This window comes from Trichoderma virens (genome assembly GCF_000170995.1).
Source record: "Trichoderma virens Gv29-8 chromosome Unknown TRIVIscaffold_6, whole genome shotgun sequence".
Lineage (NCBI taxonomy): Eukaryota > Fungi > Ascomycota > Sordariomycetes > Hypocreales > Hypocreaceae > Trichoderma > Trichoderma virens.
The window spans coordinates 1399792-1412124 of NW_014013743.1; the positions used below are offsets into that span (position 1 = coordinate 1399792).

Sequence of the window (12333 nt, forward strand, 5' to 3'; positions counted from 1 at the left end):
AAACTTTCGGATTCTCAGTGTCCCGAGACAGAAAAGAACAACAACCCAGCTTCGTGTGCCCCCTTGACTGAGACACGCGCCTAAGGCGTCCAAGGCGTCCAGACTTGAGAAACACGATGCTTCTCAACCAGCCAACTTGAAGAGCTTCCACTGCTTACCGCCGACCACATGAGACATGTGCGGCCGAAATTCTTCGGGCTTTTGTTATCATGACAAACGACTTCGCTCCATGTTTGACATGAACCATCTTTCTCAGCGGCTTGCCGCCGGTCTTCTAAGACATGAGGGGCCGATATTTCTCGGATTTTCTGTCTAGACGAATGGCATCGCTGCGTGACGAGGCTCTCAACTGAGACATTGGATCTATTGAGATCGAGGGATAAGGCATCATCTTTCTCAGTTCAGGTTGTGCTGCTTACCGCCGACCTCACAAGACATGAGGGGCCGATATTCTTCGGATTTTCGGCCTTGACTAATAGTACGACTATATTCCATGGCCCTTGAATGAAGCATATTGAATGAGACACGCGCTTGGGGCGTTTGTTCGAACCGGAGAAACACGATAATTTTTAACATGTTGACCTGGAGCTTCTATGGCTTACGCTCATGACTATACGGCAGGCTTTTGCACCTACGAGATTAAGGAATTGGTGATGTATTTACGTTACTTCACACGAGACATATGCGGCCGAACGATTCCGCCTAATGTTTGACATGAAGTATATTTTTCTCTACAGCTTGCCGCTGGCACTACAAGACATCAAGGCCCTATACATTCCTCTAACTTCCGGTCTCGGCCAACAGTATCGCATTTTATAGGCTTCTGAGCGAGATATACCCAGACACCGCCAGGCCCCAAAAGATTAACCCTTCTCTGCTTATACTACTGTTTCAGCGCTGGCATCAGAGACATATGGAACGGCGGCTTCTCAGTTACCAACAGGCTTTTGGCAGAGAATACCCTGATTGGCCTAGAATTGTGTCAGAGCAGGTTAAGAGGAAGAAGAAACCTGAACTGGGTCTTACAACGGGAGCAACGCAGCAAAAAGGTGCATGGCCAAGTTTAGCGCAACTGGTTTGGAATTCGGCGGCGTTATCGTAAAGTCTAGGTGCTGTAGGAAAGGAATGAGAAAAGGTAAACTCTTAAGGCTTCTGGGTAGGTATGCTAAACTTACGAGACTGGCAGTCGAGGCCAACCAGGCCGAGGATCGCAGTCGCACAGCACAGGGGATTGCTGAAGAGGCCATCAGGGCACACATTGCTACTGCGGTGCTCAAGAGGATGAGCGACGACAACGGCCGCAAAAAGAGCTGCAGCGGTGAAGAAATTCATTTTCACACAAGTTTGGCAGGTTGTCTCAACAAATGGGCAAAATGTAGAGGCTATGATGCTGGAAGTAGAGATACAGAGGTTATAGAGTAATTAGGGTCAAGCTGAGGGTAGACGAGACAGAAAAGGCAGATATTATACCAGCTGCAGAACGCATACACACTCATAGTTCATGGAGGGCCGATATTTCTCGGATTTCCTGTCTTGGCCAGAGATGTAACTTCATTGTATGCCCTGGAGTGAGGCATTCATCATACATACAGGGATCGCCTGGCGATTGAGTGAGATTCGCTAAGAGCTGAGGCTATTCAGCTGCTCAGCTTGTGCTGCCCGCCGCTGGTCTCATGACGCGTGAGGGGCCGATATTTCTCGGATTTTCTGTCTAGACGAATGGCATCGTTGTGTGACGAGGCTCTCAACTGAGACATTGGATCTATCGAAATCGAGGTACAAGGCATCATCTTTCTCAACAAAACTCATTGTGCGGTTTACCGCCGACCTCAACAGACATGTGCGGCCGAAATTCTTCGGGATTTCCTCTCTTGACCAATAACATGGCTTGATATTGAAGTAATATTATCTGAGGCATTTCGAGGAGGCGGAATGTCTCATGCTTCCTTTTTGTTTTGAAGGATCATCTGATCGCTTAGTAGGAAGCATTGCTTTTTGCTTGCGGAAAAGTGACAGCATCTGTCTTACCGGCCGGTCACCGGGCAAGATATGCGCCAGAATTCGTTGCTTTTGTTCTCCACCCCGAAGAATATCGACCCCGTGTCTCGTTGCCGCAATACAATCAAGGAATATGAGACATGCCTCCACTCCGAAATACTTCGGACTGAGTAAGATGCTACTGTTGCTCGCCAAGGGAGGAGATGAGCCTCTCCACCCCGAAAATTTTCGGCCGCGTGCCGCACACCGTAATATCAGAGACATGCCTCCGGGCCGCTCAAAGACGGCACGGAGTGTTATTGATCAGGTTGTATGAGACAATGCCCCCACCCCGAAAGATTTCGGACTGCGAAAATGATACATCTCTTGCTCACAAGGCAACGTCTCATCACCCTGAAAGACCTTGGACAGCCCAAAAAGTGCTCCTTACAGGAATATTTCTTGATCACAGACAGCAACATGAAACAATGAGGTAATGTTACTCCACCCCGAAAAATTTCGGGCTGTTCAAAGATGCTGCGGAGTGTTGATCAGAATGAGGACATGAGACAAAGCCTATCCACCCCGAAATATCTCGGACTCTCGGAATCATAGTATTATCACTTACAAAGGGATGATGAGACAATGAGGCGGCCATTCCACCCCGAAATATTTCGGACTTTTCAAGTTGTCTTCTTGCTCACAAAGAGCATACGAGTATGAGACAATGTCTGCTCTGTCTTGCCAAAGTGAAGTTGAGACATGCCTCCACCCCGAAATATTTCGGACTGCGAAAATCTCACAAGACAAATGTCTCTCTACCACGAAGTATTACGGACTACTACTCCGTACGTAATACTCAAAATGCTGCTATTACTCACAAAGGAAATATGAGACATTGAGGCAATGCCTCCACCCCGAAAGATTTCGGACTGCCTGAAGTGCTACTTCCAGGCATACTCTTGCTCATAGAAAGCAAGATGAGAGACAATGAGGCAATGCCACTCCACCCCGAAATATTTCGGACTTCTCAAGGCGCTGCTCCTCGCACAAAGCGTATACGAGTATGAGACAATGCCTATCCACCCCGAAATATTTCGGATTCCGAATAAGAAGTACATCCTGATGCCTGTTCGGCCGACCGCTGCCCATGAGACACGCTCCACCCCGAATATTTTCGGAAAATACAGTCGAGGAAAAAAAAAAAAAAAAAAAAAAAAAGAGCTCGGCATCTTTTCTTGCCGTCCACTTCGGATTTACATGCTCCGGCGCCATTTCATCCAGATCGTGGGGAAGCCATTGGCTGCGGGGGATTCTTGTATGTTCTGGGCGTTTGATGCTGTAAACAGTCGCTGTTTGATGTGCGTTCCGTAAATGCGCCTCCGTATTATTCCCCGCTTCCCGACGGAGCACAAAGTACAAGTGCCTGCACCGCACGTACGGAGTACATTAAGCTGTTTCACAAATCTGGTAGTAAGTATTGTATCACAGATGGGCGGAGGGAAGATGCGGTCAAGCCAACTTGCCCAAGCATGGAGGGTGCAACCGGGGACAGACAGTAGAGAGCGAGTGTGGTGTGTTGGTGGTGCCAGTTCATGTATTCGGCTGCTAGAGGTGGAGAGTAAGTATTCGGGCCCCGACACTCGAAATGCAAACACCAACTCACCGACCAATGTCCAATACCCGGCAAACGATAATGCCAATGTGAATGTGAATCCCACTGCTCGCAGTTCTCCCGTTTATCCTCTGTACAATTCTCTCTGCCAAAGCTTCTCCATCTCAAAGATTCTCCATCGCAGAGAAGAGAACCTCCATCGCTCACCTTCAACCCATTCCATCACACCATCATCGTCTACCCTGGAATCCAATACTTTGCTATATCCGTCGGCGGCATTCCTCGTGATAACATGCATGCCCAGCATTCTCGGTAAACCATCGTGTCAAAGCCCAATCAATATCCAAGCACAACGCAGCCTATCAAGGCCCTCATTTCCTCCTTATCACCTTGAAGCCGCAATAAACTCCGGCCTCCCCCCTTCAAATGCACCACCTGCAGGTCTCGGTATCGTATGGCCCCCAAACATGATGCATCACCATCACCATCACCGCTCCCAACATTGTCTCGACCGCATAGGCGACAGAGAAAAAAAGCATTATTGTTTCACATCCCAGTCACCGGTCAGGCAGCAGCTCCCAGCGTCATCAAAGACATCACCCATCACGACGCATTTTTGCTTTTTCCTTCCCGGAGCCTCATGCAACGGAGAGATTGGTAAGCCGAGACAACTCACGGACGGCTCACATCTCATGTCGCCTCAATCAATGCAGCCTCTCCCTTACATATAACCCCCCCACCTAGTATGTCTCTCTGTGCCGTCTTCTTTCTTTCTTTTTCTTTCAGCTTCGCCTTCCAACCCCAAACGGGTCCCTGTAATATCTAAACGGATGCTGATACGCTCGCCATCTGCCGCGTGAGGCTGGCATCCTGGCCTCAATGCCGGGACTCTGGCCAATAGTTCCGAGACCACGTCTCAGGCCCCCTATCTCGTACATGATTAGATCGGACAGTTCAGGCCGGTAGTCGCCGGGATGAGTCTATCGCGGCGATCGAGCCTCCGGCCTTACGATAGATTCTTACGATTCTCACGTACGGCAGGGGCCTCGATCGGCCTCAGCCGCTGGGTTTCGGCCAGATCGGCTGGCAAGGTTCGCGGGGCTCGTCCAAGCAATGCCGTAATAGCCCCTGGCCGGAGCTGAAGCTCTCATGTAAGTCAGCCTGCAAGTGACCATGTAGGTGAGAATGTGCCTGTAAGAAAGCGTGTGCCTGTAGTAAGTCAGCCAGTAGATCATCCAGTAAGAGGGGGCCGAGATGAAAGAACGTGTTATGTTGGATCCCAGAGAGAAAAATCGTCTATATAAACACATCTTTCTCCCCTCCTCACTCCAATCTTTCTCACTCTCATCACCACCATCAGCATCTCATCACAACCAATAGAAGCACTTCACCACAACTCACCTTCATCCCCTCTCCCCTCCCCCTCCCCCCCTTGGGGGCACTCTCATCCTCACCTTGGGTGTTGTCAACAACATTCTCCTTCGCATCGGTCCGTCAACAATGCCGTCTCCGTCACGAGGGAGCAAGGCACCCAAAGAGCACCAGAGATCCAGCCACTCTTTACATCCTTTCAGGTATCTCTGGCCGAGGCATTGCAGGGTGCCCTCAGGGATATTTCCTTGTGTCATTTCCCCTCTGCCCTTTGGATCTCGATCTTGGTCAATGCAATCTAGTAAGTGCCCCATTCTCCAGTCCCTGACATCCATTAGACAATTTGGCTAACATTCCTTACAATGCAGCCTCATTCCCCTTCCCCTACAGATACATGCCCATAAAAATTCAACAAAAAACCAAAAAAAATCGCTCGAACAAATGGGCATGTTGGAAATGAAAAATCTCGAAAAAAAGACCATCCCCTACAGAAAATCCAAAAACCAAAAAAAAAAGAGAGAGAACCCCCAGTTCAAATTATAAAAACCATCAAAAGAGTATTAAGTCATGCTCTGCTCAACAATGTTGGACCACTTGGCCCAGGTATTGTGACAACTTCAGCAGAGCATGTGGTAAAGTTGCAATTATTCGTCTGCATCTTGTCCGACGCATAGCCCCCTTCAGGAGAATCCACGCTCTGATAGCACTCTATCCGTGCTCCTGGAGGGGGCCAGAGCATATACCGCAGCCTTATCCTTAGGGTTTTTGAGAAACACGCATTTCTCCCCTATTTTGGACTTGAGTTCTCGACATGCCCGATTTGCAATTTGAGGGTTTCTTTAGGTAATTTGGGTAAGGGTTTTATAAAGTCGTCGTTTCAGAACACTGCCGCCCCCAGTGCAAATTGTGCTGCGGATGCAACTCTGTTATGTTGGCCTTTATAATGAGCCGCCGGTTCATCGCAGGGATGAACCGAAACTTCCGTCGGCAACCCGATGTGCTTGGACGAAGGAGTCCAGCATGATAGATAGATGGAAAGGAGTCGGAGTGGGCAACCACGGGTATATAGGAGGATTTTGGGATAGGAGGGATGGGACAACTGGGAAATTCTGGGAGGATTCAAGGCTGGACGTGTGGGGGAAATGGGCGGAGGAGCTTCAATTGACATCTGGGTCGCATGCCATCGAATGAATCCGTCAAAAGGTTTAGGTAAGCTCATGGCATGCGGCCCAAAAAAAACATTTTTGGGATCGACTGAATTCCGTCGAGGATTCAAGGGAAATGGTGGAGGAGCTTCAACTTCAACAACTCTGGGTCGCATGTCATCATATCAACCCGTCAAAAGGTTTAGACAACCTCATGGCATGCGGCCCAAAAAAAAAAACATTTTGGGAATACTGTGGAGGAGCTTCAATGAACATATTCTGGGCCGCATGTCATCAACTAAACCCGTCAAATGGTTTAGACAACCTCATGCTATGCGGCCCCAAAAAACTTTTTTGGGGAATACTGTGGAGGATTCAAGGGAATTGGTGGAGGAGCTTCAATGAACATTATCTGGGCCGCATGCCATCAGAGGAACTCGTCAGAAGGTTTGGGCAAGACCATGGCATGCGGCCCTTGAAAAAAAAAAACATTTTTGGTCCTTCGGGGGCCCTCCTGTGGGGTGGAGGAAATACCATGGCGAGGATTGGGACGGATTGGTTTGGATACTGGGCCGGGCTGGGGTGGAGGATAGGTTTGGGTAATTGGATCGGGAATTGGGATATTGTTTCGGTAATGGGATAGGGACGGGACGGGATATCGGTTTGGGTAATGGGATGGAAATGGGAACGGGAATTGGGATATAATGGTGGGATGGGAGCCATGGTATGGGAGGGTCCCCGAATAGACTCTGAAATGGAAATTTCCATTTCAACAATCTTGACTTTGCCTATGTGATTGACGCGTATAAGCTTGTAATCTTTCGAGCTCTGAAGACATGACGCTCAGGTGTGCATTTTGCTTCAATGCCCACCTGGCGTATCATCAAGTCTCTGCTCGAGTGACAAGGCGTAAGAAGTCCTTTGAAACACGGTACTGGAAAGGGGGCGAAGAAAAGCCGAAATCTTATGTTCATCTGTAGTATCACCGCACATTAACAAGGATACCGGAATTCTCGTGACCTTGGTCCAAAAAGAGGGGTTGAAGGTATAATGGCCCTTGGTGTAGTGGATGCCAGATATGATAGGGGCAAAGAAGAAGCGACCACAGAAGAGATTAAGGTGAGAATATGCTTCTTCTTTTTTTAAGGGGCCGTGGTGTCCCAGACGGGGAGAGTCTTTCAGTGAATTTTTTTGATGGGATGAGCTAAAAAAAAAAAAAAAGGACATTGTTGCTGCCTATATATTACCGGCAGATGGGCACAGAGGAAGGCGTTGATAAAGCCGAGGTGGGTAACGAAGATGAAACTCATGAACAAAGTGCGGATGGTAGATGGAGAGTGATGCATCGTCGTGATTGCCAACAAGCGAGGGCACTCTGGGGCTTCATCACCTCGATGAGAGCAGGCAACTTTCCGGGACCTTTGATCATGGACCCATTTTAGATATATCTACTTGCCTGGTTAGCGAAGTCATGATACAGTGCAGACTGCGGGCGATTCTTCAGATCTGATTGTTTTTACGGGGTATATTTCATGGAAGAGGAGGCAAACCAAGTAAAGACAAACTCGCTCTTCGAACGTCTTCAAGAGATTATGAAGCTGCCTTATCCCTAGTCTCGGGCAATTCATCTTCGGTGCCAACGAGATCGCGACCAACGGCGGCAATGTCTACATCCTCAAGCTCCGCGTGGGCTGCACAAACATCTTCAACGGCGGCATCAACGGGTTATTGCTTGTTGGGTGAATGAATGTCCCAGCTGAAGGATGGCGAGGACCAAGGCAAAATATTGCATCGCTTGGAACGCAAATAATGCTCGAGAAACAGTCAAGGACGCCCCCAAACGGCGGGTCGTTGCTGTCACTGTTTGTAGCCTTCCGAGATGCTAAATTTGGAGAGGAATGAAGCAAATTCCAATTGAACAGGCTACGCAGCATCACATAAAGTCCAAGAAAAGCGAAAAATGGTTGAGATGAGGGGGGAAAATGCCAATTACGCGAGATATCACGATAGATCAGGCATCTGCAACACAAGGAAGGAGCAACTTCTTATCGGTGATGTCATCATGGATGTATTGGAGCAGGAACCAAAGTCATCACTTCTACCTAATTTATTCCTCCTTTCCGATCACATATTGCATGCATGATGATAGAAATACATGTTGCAATGAGGCATCAGCATCAATCAACTGATACTAGCTGACCAAGGCCGACATTGATGCTCTACAGGCTGCTCCCAGTGCGGTAGCCCCCAAAAAGCTCTGGAGTTGAGGGCACTGGAGTTTCCATACCAAATTCACTTGGTGACGGTCCCCTGCATCAACATCTAACCACCATATGTAACAAACCAGATGCATTATGTTCCGACATAATTTGGCCAGGTCCAATGCAAAAGGGCATACAGACTAAATCACGGCAGATGCATCTTGACGAAAACTCTACGACTCATGCAACGCACTAACACCCGATTCCCCTGCATCGTGTTCAATCTGTCACTCTAAACCTTGACCCCGACATCTACAAGCAAAGATCAAACAACTGGCCAAGAGCTCATACCTCCGTTAACTCCATCTAAAGCCGTCTGAAACAGTTCGTACCCTAGGCAAAATCCAGCTACGGCTGGAAAACGTCGCACGCAGACACAAGCTTGAAGCTTCCTGTAGCCTCAGCGCCACCGCTAAACTAAACGGCGCATCGCGCAAAAGTCCTCTGCATGAACACAACAACCAACAAGCTCAAACTTGCGTTTGCACCCCCCTTCAAGATATAGTGCAAGACTCAAAAAAGAGCTGATGAACGACTCATGACAGACCAAGAAAACTCTGGTGCCATCATCAACTAGCAGAGCAGACGCCCAGCCATGTGTTTCTGGGCACTAACACCCCCAAGCCTAGACCTGCTCCCGCTTGATCTTCATCATCTTCAACATGTCCAACTGTTGATCAAGCCGGCCTAGACAAGTCGAACTTGGACCAGCACCTTCTCCGCATCGAGAAAGCCAACTGCCGAAGACGTACTAAACTTCTCCAACTTTGATGCTAAATAAGGCATGTCTCCAACTTCGTTGAGGCTGTGAATCGCTTCCAGCCATGCCACCAAGTGGAGAGAAAATGGTACATCAGAGACAAGTACCCTCGAATATCAGTGTTGAAACAGAATGTCATCGCCAGACCCTCTAAATAGAAGGCATCTCATCTGCCGGCCGCACGTGTTCTAGCGTAATAGAAGCTCTAAGCCGTTGCATCAATCGTCTGTCGATTGTCCAATGGCATGCCCATCAGTGACAACTTCCACATACCTCGACTATTTTGGGTAGCATCAACTCTGTTGGTTCCTCTGCATATCTGAGACCCATTAGTAAACCTCACCGAGAAGCTGATCATCCGCTTGCGATTAGGCGCTGCCAAGATTCCTGGCATGTCACTGCATGATATCGCTTGATATTGAGCAACAGAAACAGTTCCGGTGTTCCTAACCCATTGCAGAGAGCCTCGAGCTCTAGAGATTCCATCAATTGCCGTCCCCGGATGATAGACTCGTCTGCATCGATTCATATTACCGTCGTGTATACTGAAAAGGGCATCAACGTCCAATGGCAATGAGTGATTCTTACAGAAGAGCACCATAATTAGAACTATGATGATCCCCCACGTAAATCCGCTCGGCAGCTAAGAGCACCAGCAAGATGGCATTCCGAACCCCCCACTTTGGCATCCACTGAATAGATGCGAATCCCTTCACTCCCGGACTGGCAGACCCCGAATCGGGTTAAAAGCAGCCGGTACGCACCTTTCCTCAATCTTCCATGAGGCTTGCAAAACTCCGAACCCCTGGTCGTTTTGGTGCCTTTCGAGATGTTATTGTGGCGCCGATTTGCTCTATTGTCCAAGATGCAGGGAAACCCTCTTGTCTCCACAGATCGAGGGAGATAAACTCAAAAGCCCTCAGCTCGAAGAAAAGAGGCTAAGCATCACCACGTGGCAGTAGCGGCACTCCCGAGTACTCTCCCGCGACTGGTCTATCGATAGCAATGACTATCATAGCCCAGCTGAGGAGTGGAGTTGTTGATCATGCTTCACACCCTTAAACGTCGTCTTCAACAGAGCTAGGTGCTCGCCAATGGAAAGGCGTGAACAGGAAGAAACGTGGTGGCTTGTGAGGTGAAACCGCCATACGAGTCTCCAAGCTAGAGACAACATGAAAGGCTATCTTCAGGACGACCAACAGCACACACCACAGCCATGAAGAAAGCCCTGTCTTGTAAAAGACACCCTTTTGGCGAGGGCAGTAGCAGTAGCAGCAATCCGGACGCCACGGAAGGCTACGTTAGAACGAGGTCAGTAGTGGCATTTTTGAAGCCTAGAATCTGCCTCATAAATTCCTTCCAATCAGACCAAATCTTGGCAAAAAGTAAACCAGTCCTTGTCCTATCATCAACCAGCTCAGCAAAACACCCCAGCCGTGGACAGAAAACAACTAAGAAGCTCCTCACCATAATACACTCACCCTTCCTGTTTTGTGGCTTCATGCAGCCACCATTCCTGGAGAACAACCGTTCCAGCCATCTTTGGATCTTGACGGCTGGGGGGTGTACAACTTGTAGTTCGAAATGGGACGAATCACAGATCTCAGCTCACCAAGCAACGAGATGGAACTTGGTGCTGTAATGGGTAACGTAGCAGCAGTGACTTGATATTATGCTTTCCAGGATCTCATGCCCATAGCAGAGGCAGAGTGGCCGATCTATGTTAATTCAACTCGTGTAAAGATTGGCGACGAGATTTTGCCCACTCGGGCCACGTGCGCCGGATGATTCAGTATATTGGGATAAAGTGATACCAAATATGGTATGCAGCAATCCAACGTATTCGTAGTAGGCGAAGGACGGCCTACAGGCACGAGAGCGAATCCTAGAGCTTGCAGAGATGGACAACGCATGAAGTTAGCATTGCCGAATGCAAGTCTTAGTCAGACAGAATCCGCCCCCGTCCCTCTCTCTTCACTTAGGTGATTGACTGTGAGATATCGATGTCTTTGCTGAGAAGCAAAGACATCATAGCCTCAGTCTCTTCAGCTCCTCCATAGACATTTAGTTCCAGTATTCCTCCCGCTCCATCAAAACTCTTTAAACGTCAGCGTCGAGTTTTTGAATGGTATCAGTGCCCCAATCACTGCCGGCACATAATATCCAGTTCGATTGATCAAGTCGCCCGTCAGCAGCCCGATTGATCCGGAATGCAGCCTTGAGTTCTCACTTCCAAACACCTGGTCGTCGGCCGGCCCCAGTTCCATGCCTCCGCGGACCAGCCTTGCTACCTCTTCTGGCTGGAAGAACGCCGCGGTTCGACCCCTTCCCATGCGCTCAGCTGCAGCACTGGTAGACTCATCCTGTGACTTTGATGAGTCTGTTGCTGTCGTTTCCCCCCAGCCCAGCACAACAACCCAGGCAAACGTCTCCATGGCGTCCCCGCTGTCGTCAACGCCACCCTCAATGCCAACCCAGTAATCTGCCTCGGGCTCTGCGTCGCGGGCGTTGAGAGCTCGGTTTTTTGCGCCTTGCAGGGTTTCTGCATCCGTCATGGGCTGGTCAGCAACCCCAGACGGCACGTTGAGACCGGTGAAGGAGAATGCCGCAGACGGAAACATGCCGGCAAAGGCCTCCTTTGCGGCTGAGATCTTGACATTGTTGCGCGAGGCGACAATGACTCGGGTAACCTGGTCTGTCATTTTAAGTCCCTGTGTAACGCTCGCTTTCCTTTGTTGCTATTTTTGTTCCTCTCCCTCTGTTTCTGCCCGCCTTGCCCAAAGGTGCGTGATGTAAAAAAGGGTAGCAAATCGGTTTTCAAGATGGATTTCAGGGTAACAGAGTAAAGCCTTGAGAGGATCAATCTTTTCGTGAATGCGCGTATTCAATTCCACAGTGGCATGTGCTGAGAGAATGAATTCGCGATGTCTTTCGACGAGGTTTTAAGGTCCAAGGTTGCCAAAAGGGCGTAGCGTCGCACGGAAGTCGTGAGTCTTACGCCGGCTGAAGACCCCTGCTAGGCCGCCCGCATAATAATGGGCCGCCCCTTATGGAGTACTTACAGTAAGTAATAGCATTTGCGAATGCAGAATGCATTCACGTCTTGGCAGAAACAACATCTGGGGAAAGACAATGTGATAAAGACGAAAGAGCAAGGCTCTTTCCTCTTTAACAAGCGACGAGTCTTGAGTAGAAGTCTGTCAA

The 12333-nt window shown here is 49.0% G+C and overlaps 2 protein-coding genes across 2 annotated transcripts; both read right to left on the minus strand.

Annotated features, from left to right (window-relative positions):
• Positions 1-704: 704 nt before the first annotated feature.
• On the minus strand, positions 705-1398 carry TRIVIDRAFT_83985 (hydrophobin; the record flags this gene model as incomplete). The annotated part of the gene is made up of 3 exons (XM_014101281.1): positions 705-971; positions 1027-1112; positions 1176-1398. The coding sequence occupies 3 exons, from the start codon at positions 1330-1332 to the stop codon at positions 930-932; spliced, it is 285 nt and encodes a 94-aa protein (XP_013956756.1).
• A 9821-nt stretch (positions 1399-11219) lies between these two features.
• TRIVIDRAFT_150911 (uncharacterized protein) lies at positions 11220-11831 on the minus strand (the record flags this gene model as incomplete). Its single annotated transcript, XM_014101282.1, has 2 exons — positions 11220-11486; positions 11544-11831. The coding sequence occupies 2 exons, from the start codon at positions 11829-11831 to the stop codon at positions 11220-11222; spliced, it is 555 nt and encodes a 184-aa protein (XP_013956757.1).
• Between the last annotated feature and the right edge of the window lie 502 nt (positions 11832-12333).